Genomic DNA, 10,379 nt, shown 5'->3' with positions numbered 1-10,379 from the left:
TTTATGTGTCAATAGAAGTCCCAAGTAAGTAATGAGCTTGATGTCCTAATTAAGAACCTATGATTTACATGGTCTCTTGCGGGTGCTCAAGTACCCTTTATCTTTGATCAAATTTAGTAAATTTGTATAGATAATTATAAAAAAAATTGGATAAATATTGAGTAAGCACCCACGACTAAACTCCTTTTTCCTATTCTTTCAGATGATTTTAAAATCTTAGATCCGCCGCTGTATCAGTCGATACTCATTGGTAACAGATAGCTTATTAGTTTTACCTGTTGTAAACTTTAATTCCTTTGTTAATCAAAGCAGTAATATATCAATAAGTCTATAAATTTTTTATGAAGTACTTGTATTTTGATTGGATTGCTGGCTTTACATTTCTTTCATTGCATCAGCTAGCAGAATTGTTAAACAAATAGAAATATTTTTCACATTTCTGGACCAGGATAGCTTATATATAGATCAACATGGGGCAATACGAAATATTTATCATACCTGACTTCTACACATTTTCCTTTTACCTATTAATCACTTTTCACTAATTATACTAATCAATCTTCAACATAACAACATTCCCTAATGTTGAAAATGTAATTAAGAATATAAAAATATGATCTCTCTAACAATTACTTGAACGAATGATCAGATATATCAACACCAATTAATCAAATTTGAAACACTATTTATTATTTGGCTGAAATTAGCAATTAATTGAGCATCTCATTTAGCATATACATGCCAAAATTAAGGACCAACGGCATCAGAGTCTTGCACAAATTAAAACTTAATTTTGTCCACAAATTCATCGCAGAACTTTCATTAAGTGTCAATTATATGGTAATTAAAACAGAAAAAGAAAAAAGAAAGAAAGAGGAGTAAAAGATCAGCATTAATAACTGTAAAGGCATATACATATCAATACCTATACATATGAAAATATAGAAACTGCCATCCAAAACACTATCAATATACCTATACATATGAAAATGTAGCCCCTAATTATTGATCATTCTTGGTTTAGCTAGTAAATTTATATTACAAAAAGTCAAAATTAAAGCAGTATAAGTTAGAAATGGAACTTTTATTTCCACATAACTACATTTAAAGAATATACATATGTATCTCTAAAAAGATTAATTCAAAATACTTGGTACGTAGAGAGCGTAACAAAAGAAATATATTTTCCTCACTTTACTAATATTGGATTTAACAATATACTGTATTTAACTAATTAATAAATACATAAACCTATATCAGCTAGTCTTCATGTTAACTAAGAACCTTTTAGCTTAGCAAAGCTGCAGATGAATTTGCGAAGGAACCATAAAAATTAGGCTTTTGATCTCCGAGTGAGAAAGAGATTTTGGTGGCCGAGTTATCGCCGCCGCCGCCGCCGCCGTAAGTTCTCTCGCACGACGGGCACATGCTAAGGGTGGCCGCCGATAATTGAACACGAAAGGGTGCTGCCATTTTCAGTGATTTCAGCTCTTGCAGTTCTTTATTTAGTCTTCTGTTCTCGCCTTTTAAATCTTCATAACATTTTCTCAGTATTTCACAGTCTACTTCTGTTTGTTTCAGCTTAGTCCTGTTGTCGCATCGATCAAAAAAAGAAAACAAAATGAAGTTTTCTTGACATCATGATACGCGCAATTATTATTATTATTTAACTTTTTTTGGATAAATGGGAGCTGAGTTTCAACAATTTCTATAAGAAAAGTTAGAATATCAAGAAAAGCTAAAAAAGTATTTGAATAGTCCAGTGGTGGAGCAAACTTATGCTAAGTGTCAATTAGCATCCCTTTGCCGGAACTTACGGTTCAAAAATTTATTTTTACGTATATATATTATATTTTTACTCCCTTTTTTTCTGTATTTATTTTTTAATATTTTGACATCCTAATAAAATTCTGATTCCGGACACTGGCGAAGAAACCTTGGCATAAGAGTGTCATCTGACACCGTTTTACTAGAAAAAATTCACTAAATATGTGCATGAATAACAATTTTTGTAAAAATAATGTGTATATACTACAATAAACAGACACATCTTGAAAATAATAAAATGAAAAATCAATTTGAAACTTGAAAAAAAGTTTTATAATCCCAAAATCAAAGATCCATATTCACATACTAGCCGAATTGTAATAAAGCTAGCGGGGTTAATTATAATGGTAACTACCTGGCCCTTCGATTCTGAAACCATACTTCCACTTGTCGAGGACGTAAACTTAATCGTGTCGCTAGATTTCGCTTTTGCTTCTGAAAATTTGAATTTAAAATTAAAAAGGGTCAAATTTAGAATATTTCAAACATTTATGAACAAGAGAAAAAAAAAAAGAGAGGTTAAAGATGACTTACAGAATTAAGAGTACTGTGCTCTTTGAAGCTATCTTCTAAAACGGCAGATTGCTCCTTAGTAAGTCTAAGTTTCTTCCTCGTACCAAACTCATGATCTTCATCTTGTTCCTGATCAACATCGTCTAACTTTGGAGAAATAATTACTTTGTTCGTATCCAATTCTACTTCTTCTTCAAAACTAGCATCTCTTTCCCTTTTGATACTTGAGTTAGAAAATGAAGAAACTGCAGCACTTATTACCGACGAATTAACTGCTGAAGATGATAAGCAAAGAGTTAAAGAAGGGAAAGGATTAATATCTAATTCTTGATGGTTTGATTTTCTCTTAGGAGTAGTAGATTCTCCTGATGATCCTAATAAGCTTAGACTTAGCCTTGTGTTGCAGATCATTTTTTAGGATTTGAGTGAAATGAATTACTAATATTTTACACGGTGGTATTGTTAATATATAAGGAAGGTTTTGAGGTTTATGTGTCTAGTTGAGAGGAGAAAAAGCATCGGATTTCTTTTGGAAAGGAGTGCTTGGAAAAAGATGATTAATTATTAATTATTATTAATTTCTAATTAAAGAGCAAGAAACTAACAAGGGACAGCAATTTAGAGTGAGCATATTATCTTTTTTCTTTTTGTTTAAGTAAAATAAAACCATTGTCTGTCTCTTTATAATCTTTCTCTCTTCTTAGGTTGACCAAGATAAACACACTCTATTCATACCCCCCCCCCCCCCACAGAGTAGTAAATATTTTATGTATATAATCAATAAAGCATATATATAAATTGTACTACATTTTACAATAGCTGACATACGTAAATTCTACGTGGAATAATCTTGGAAGTGGATGAAGCAAAGTACACGAGGGAAAGGAATGGTGTGCCACTTTTTATATAGTATATTATATTCTTCTCTCTTCTTCTTTTTTTTTTTTTTTGTAGGGAGCAACCTTCACTTTCAACCAAGAGCTTGTGAGTTCAAGTCACCCCAAGAGCAAGGTGGAGAGTTCTTGGAGGGAAGGAGTCAAGGGTCTATCGGAAACAGCCTCTCTATCCCAGGATAGAGGTAAGGTTTGCGTACACAATACCCTTCTCAGATCCTACTAATGAGATTATATTGGGTTGTTGTTGTTGTTGTGGGTGGTGAGTTCGATTCGAAAGCAAAACATAGTTATCTTGTTTATGGGTTACGCGTTGCAAACTTTATTACACATTCTAATTCTAATAAAAGTATGTATATGCTGGTAGAGTCTTCTCTGTACGATTTGTATATATTTCCACTATGCAAGTGGGAGGACAAGCTTTTTGTGTTCAATCCAATATTATTCTTAAAGTAACTTGGGAAAAAAGAAAAAAATAGCATTTAGAGACGGAGTCAGAATTTGAAGTTTACGGGTTCTGAGTTTGCCATCAATACGTAATCTAAGTATTCAATGTGTATTCCCGAATAATCTCATTTTTCAATTACTCAACCACTTCATTTACCAAGTTTAATGTTAGCTAAATTAGTCAACATTTATCTCTTTCGATACAACAACAAGATCTTATGTAACAAGTGATTTTGTTGGTTGGTTAATTGTCACATTTTATTCATGAATTGACTTGGTACTATTCTCGATACAACAAAATCATTCTATTTGATCTAAGAAGTACATTCTTACTAAGAAATACCTTGTGTTAGAATTGAGAAATTATATAACTCGAATTTTTACTATTCTTTTATTTATTATATGTGTCTACTAGTTAGTGAATTCACAATTAAATATTTTACTAATTTTTCTAATACAAGTACAAATCTAAAAAAAAATTATTAAATTCATCCGAACCCCTGATATTGCAGCTCCGCCACTGGGCAACAGTGATTCTAGAACGCGTGAGTTAATCATTCAGCATGAAGCCAAACAATGTGTTGCTTTTAATTGCAAAAGTATTAATTAGTTATTTGACCATTCAACCTAACCACTCTATTATTATTACAGTTATATAGCAGTACTGGTTTTGGATGTTAAGAGGTTGCTATCGTTAGTCTTTTTGAAGTCTCATTCCTAGAACTAGACCATCCTCTGGTCCCTCACTCTCCGTGCATTTAGCCCTTAGGTTTGTAGAAAGCAATGAACATAGAGTATACTGAAGAAATAAATTAATGATATGGTCTACAACTAGGCTTTGTTATACAAAGATTATTGCATTAAATCTTTGATTGGGCTTGTCTAAAGTGGTCCGTAAAGATTTATTTTAATCGGAAAGGAAAAAGGAAAAAAAAAATGCATGTTGAAAGAAACTACATATTGATAAATAAAAGAGATAATTAGTGGATAAATGTTTTGTCGGCATCATTTGTGGCTGGTCTTAGCTAATGTAGTTATTTTATAAACTAAATATTCAATATTTTTCAATTGCACAAGTTTTCTTTTAAAAGGTTTTTATTTCGACGAATATATATTAGTATATCATATGTGAGTATGTTTAACTGACATAAGCATGGATTCATTCTCCAATAAGAATATTCATGCAGTATTTTAAACTAATTGGTTGCTTTAGTTTTTTCTATATTCATCAATAGTATTTTTGTCATAATATTGATAAACTCATTTAATTCTCAACACCAAACTGATATGAAATTAATTGAGATATGAGTACAGTGAGATCATTTATTTATTTATTTTTTAATTTGCTTTCTAGAAAGAAATAAAGAGATAGGATGTTATACTCCATAGGGGTGCGGCTAATCCGCCGACAATTTAATTATGTCCAATCGATAAACCTAATGATAATGACAATAAGATGTGGTTCTAACCATTTAATAATTTAATACACTTTGGTCTTGAAAGTTACTGTAATCTTCCAAGAATATGATTGTAAAGATACAAAAAATTGATGGGATGTTAGGGCATTATGCTACATAAAGTTTGATTAGATGAATAATTAAAGGACAATATTATTATCAAATTTTAAACAAGCCTTCATTGACAAGTTTCCTTGCGTGGATAGATATATGGACAATGGCTTTGACGCATTGGAGAAATCAATATTCTAATTACACCTTAGTTTCTCTGATCATTTCCCCAACATGATGACTAGGAATGATTGCGATTATATTAACTAATCTTTCCAGAATCCACACTTGCCCAATCGATATAGTTGAGATAAAAAATATAACAACTAAACGTAAACTAACTAGCATTAGCAAAGCTTCCACAATCTTCATCTATTACTTTGCTTTTTTTTAGGACTACCATAAATTTTAATTTGAGAAGAACAATTGAGCAAGTGATATTCCCTCATACCACTTCCAGAAGTTGTGTCAATTTCAATTATTTTTCTTGAAAAGGTTTGTGCATAGATTATAATTTGAGGTACTTAATTTATAAAATATTCTCGTTATCACATGTACAAGTTTGGTAGTCAATTATAATTTGAGACATTTGAAATAATTCACATGAGCTATTACATAATACATATATACATACTATGACACGGTTGAGGCTTATCTTACCTGGTTAATTTTTGTATCACAATTAAGGTGGAGGGTTCAAATCTCGTCACTAGCATAGTATCCTTTTCCTCTCTCCCATTCACCTCTCCTGATGTAATGAACGAGATTGATATAAAAGAAATTTAAATAACTTAATACTGTCAACCCAATTCTACTACATAGATTGAACGTACAGATTAAACATATTCTAGTATGTCATACACCTAATTAATTATTTTAAACACCTTTTAATCGTTCGTATTCTGTTGAAGTAGGTTTCAAGAAAGATCAAGCGACACGTGTCAAGCAAGTGAGAGGAGACACGAGTAAGAAAGTAGGACCCATCAATGATTTGGCATGATGGGTGGTTTGATTCTAAGGATAAAGGATGATTAATATTGAACGTTGATGTTGGCAATGATGGGGTTTTTGTTTTAATTTGGGGGAATTTCTCTCTTTGAGGGTTTGGAGATGATGTTGGAGATAAGGTTTCAGATGTGCTTCCGGACTTTAAGGCCGACCCGACCAATCTTAGTGCCATTTTGTGCTCTTTGTTTGGCTTTTTCCCATCTCTAACGTAAATGTTTTTGTCCATTCTACTTAGATAGAACTTAATCGAGACTTAAAAATGACAACCCAATACACAAAACATCATGTATTCAGGGGCCAGAAAAAGATCGCACCTTAAGAGGTTTGATGTATACAGTCCACCATAATATAAATATTAGTGGGCTTTCACAACTCAACTTGTAATCTATATATGAATTTAACTGAACTCATACTCTATATACATATACAAAAAGTACATAAATGGTATACATATGGTAAATATTATGCTGTTTTGAACTAACTGGCTCTAAGGTTGTGTTTGGTAAAAACGAAATATTTTCCGAAAAATATTTTCTAATTTTTCCATGTTTGGTTGGTTTAAATGTTTTGAAAAGTATTTTTCATGAGGAAAATGTTTTCCCTATCCAGAGGGAAAATATTTTCTAAAACTCTTTTCCAACCTTCCCCATTCCCCATCCCCACCAACCCACCCCCACACCCCCACCCCATCCACCCTCACACCCCCAACCTTCCCCACATTTTCTATCCCCACCAATCCACCCCCACCCCAACTCCACCCCACCCTCACCCCCACCCTAAATAGAAATATTATTAATAGTACTTTATTTTCATGTTATAAATAGATTTTTTTTCATTTTGACAAATGAGTATTTTCATAATATAAAAAAAAGATTTTTTTTCATTTTAACAAAAAAGTACTTTCTTTTCATGATTTAGATTTTTTTTTTAAAATTTTAACAAAATGGTATAGTAAAAAGTATTTTCTTTCATTTCAACAAAATGATCTAGTAAAAAGTATTTTCTTTTATTTCAACAAAAAGAGTATTTTCTTTTCATGATATAGAAAAAGTATTTTCTTTCATTTCAACAAAATGCGTATTTTCTTTTCATGATGTAGAAAAAGTATTTTCTTTTATTTCAACAAAATGAGTACTTAATTTTCATGTTGTAGAAATAATACTTTCTTTTTCAACAAAAAAAGAGTATTTTTTAGTTATAGAACATAAATTTCAGCGTTGTCTTTGTGTAAAAAAGTAAAGCAACACATTAATTCCTTTGGATGTGTGTGATTTTTGGAAGAATAATTAAATTCTTGAAAAAAATAGAGTCATGAAAATGTTGGGTATTTGGGGGGGAGGGGGGAGGGGGAGGGCAGGAAATATAGGGACTTTGGGGTGAGGAGGGGTGAAGAGTGTATCATAAAAATTATTTTCCTAAAAATATTTTCTACTCTCTAACCAAACACTAAAAAATATTTTCCGCAAAAAGGTTTTCACTTACCAACCAAACAAGAAAAAAAGAGTGATAAAATCACTCTAAGAAAATGTTTTCATTTCCTTCGTACCAAACACAACTTGAATCCTGAATTTGTCTACATTTCAACTTCAATTAATCTACCTTTTATAACTCTGGAACCCCGTTGTTTATTTAGTTCATTTCCCCGGTTATTAGTGCTTGCACGTTTTATAATATGGGTAATATAATTAGGAACACAAATGGTTATCCATGGCTTCGTCTCTGTAGTCATAAAGAAGTGGATTGTATAGAAGGGTATACTTAAGTTTTTGGATAACGCGTACTACTTTCATATCGTAATATTTGTTACTTTATGCTCTCTGTTCCAGTTAATTAACACAATGTGGAGCAATGTTAGACGTTGAAACTAATATATAAAGATGCATAAATTGCACGAAGAATATTGCAATAATTAAAAGCTATGGTTCAATTATTTTGAATGTTGAAGAAATCTTGATCAAGAATATTAATATCCAAAATTGACTACCAAAAAGTAAATGATAAGTGTTCCAATATAATAGAGTATACTCTTTAAAAGTGCTCGTAAGCAACAAGTGTTTTAAGCTGCATTTATAATTAAGTCCTTGTAAGCATGTTGATAATTGACTTCATTAAAAAATTTAATTGACAAATATTTTGAAACAGAGAAGAGTATGTTCTTTTATAGTGTTTGTGAGCAAAAGTTGTATTTTAAGGTATTTAAACACGTTGACAGGTTGGGATTCTTTGAAATAACTAGTTTATCTCTAGATTTCCAACAAGTTATGTTCTATGCGTTTCTACATGTTTTCACTACTTTTTTTGTAGCTTGCATCGTATTTAAAATTCCACGAGAATATAATTTTTAAGTTTACGTGGAATGAAAGAATATCAAGAATAGACAACTACTTTCCCATTTAGTTACAAAATGGCCATCAGCAGTGAGGCATTTATGCCCCTAGAAAATGATATGAAAAGTTGAGTGGTGCTATTCTTCTGATCAAATTATTGACATATTGAATGTCAACACCGAAAAAACAATAAGAAAGGATGGGAATAAGTTCCCTTTGGACAAAGAAAAAGGTCTAGTCTCTTTGCAACATGAATCTGATTTTACTCTTCTTTCATTTCATTATTTGAAGCATCAGCAGCTCACCGACTTTCAGAAAAGCAAAAATACCTAATACCCCACTTGGATTGTTTTCCTCACTTCTCCTGTTGAGTCAACTCAACCAAGTTGTCAAATATTGGAGTCTGATATGCCAATTTTAAGATCTAACGGTGTGGTTTAATGCTCAATAAATTAGGACTAAAACCTAAAATATCATACTCTATCTCAGCTGCGAAAGAAAACGTTATATAATATTTTTTCCATCTATCTAAGCCTCGATAAACATAAAAAGAAAAAATGCCAATATTGTGAAAGTCCACTAATAATTAGCTAGGATTGACCCCATAACTACATATTCGAGAAGTGTGGGGTGAAACATCGACCCCATATGTGGTGTTGGTGACACAACATGACTTTCTTTTACTAAATGTACTAGAAACGAAGAGAAGTGAAAGAATTAAAAGCATTCCTAGCTATAACTTTCAGATTCGCCACATGCATTAAGTATGGCTCTTTAAATTGATATGTCTCCTTACTCCATACTATGCATGAAGGGAAAAAAAGAAGAGAGAAAGTAATAATTAATTGCTCAAACCAGTGATGATAATCAAAATTTAAAGAAAAAGATGGAAGACGATGAAGAAGAATGGTCTTATACCTCATTTTGACCATTTTGTTTCTTCATTTAAATAGGATTTAACCTATATACATATATTGATAGTGTTGAATTTTATTAAATCAGTGCATTTTAAATTGTTATCTTTTAGGCGACCAGTGTAAATATTCTTTTAAATAATAATAATAATTGGCTCGTCCGCTAAATTGATAAACTCTTATTGATCTTCATAAGATAAATGAGTAGATGTTATAAGTGGACTTCCTAGTCACGAATATTTTTGTTTTGTTAATTTTGGAATCAGAACTTATGCTTTTGTGCGTGGGAGTCAACGTGTTTAGGTTTTAGATACATGCATCTTTTCAATCATGCAGCATAAGTAACAATACTGCGAATTTCTCAAGGTATATAATATATATTGGAATTAACTTATACATATTGACTATAAAATATTTTCACTACTGTGTTTATTGACATGTTGTATCATGTCAACTGCTTTATTTTTAATTAACTAATCAATTTATTACGAAGAGCTACATGTAGTTCTTTTATATATCAAGTAATAATATATTTCATCACTTTGAGAAGCTCCTTTGGTCTTTTGGTAATAACTTAAATATTTATCACGTTTACAGAAATGAATTAATTTATTTTTCACGTATAATACTTGAATTAACAAAGCTTCTAAATCAACATACTGCCAGCTTCAGATTTTCCAGTGGTTTAATTCTTTTCCAACAAAGCTATTACTGTAGGCAACTATCTGTACGTAAACTCGTAAAGTATAAAAGATAAACATTGATGCGACATTCAAGTTAAATGGCAAACAGCTAATTAATAAAGATTAAAGAATGTTGCTTCCTTCAAATATAACAGTGGCAAGAATATTCATTTTAGTATAAGCATATATAGAGAACCATTTTGACGGATAAAACGTAACTACTTATCTTTCGTTCTAGAAGGGAATCTATTGATCTTGT

At 31.3% G+C, this 10,379-nt stretch overlaps 1 protein-coding gene across 1 annotated transcript; it reads right to left on the bottom strand.

The window, feature by feature from the left end:
• Positions 1–874: 874 nt before the first annotated feature.
• Positions 875–2,883, bottom strand: LOC107767215 (homeobox-leucine zipper protein HAT22). The gene is made up of 3 exons (XM_016586135.2): positions 2,362–2,883; positions 2,183–2,262; positions 875–1,588 (listed from the first exon to the last, which is right to left on the bottom strand). Exons 1-3 carry the CDS (start codon positions 2,749–2,751, stop codon positions 1,288–1,290), a joined length of 771 nt encoding a protein of 256 aa, XP_016441621.1. The 5' UTR covers positions 2,752–2,883; the 3' UTR covers positions 875–1,287.
• Positions 2,884–10,379: the final 7,496 nt, after the last annotated feature.

The sequence above is a fragment of the Nicotiana tabacum genome, chromosome 12, assembly GCF_000715075.1.
Source record: "Nicotiana tabacum cultivar K326 chromosome 12, ASM71507v2, whole genome shotgun sequence".
Taxonomy (NCBI): domain Eukaryota; kingdom Viridiplantae; phylum Streptophyta; class Magnoliopsida; order Solanales; family Solanaceae; genus Nicotiana; species Nicotiana tabacum.
This window is presented reverse-complemented; position numbering and strand designations above follow the sequence as displayed.

Excerpts from the sequence above, each read along its gene's own strand:
- LOC107767215 (XM_016586135.2), bottom strand. The coding sequence starts at position 2,751 with ATGATCTGCAACACAAGGCTAAGTCTAAGCTTATTAGGATCATCAGGA. Across the intron at positions 2,263-2,361 it reads AGCACAGTACTCTTAATTCT|AAGCAAAAGCGAAATCTAGC; the intron begins GTAAGTCATCTT and ends TCAAATTTTCAG. Across the intron at positions 1,589-2,182 it reads TTTCAGAATCGAAGGGCCAG|GACTAAGCTGAAACAAACAG; the intron begins GTAGTTACCATT and ends ATGCGACAACAG.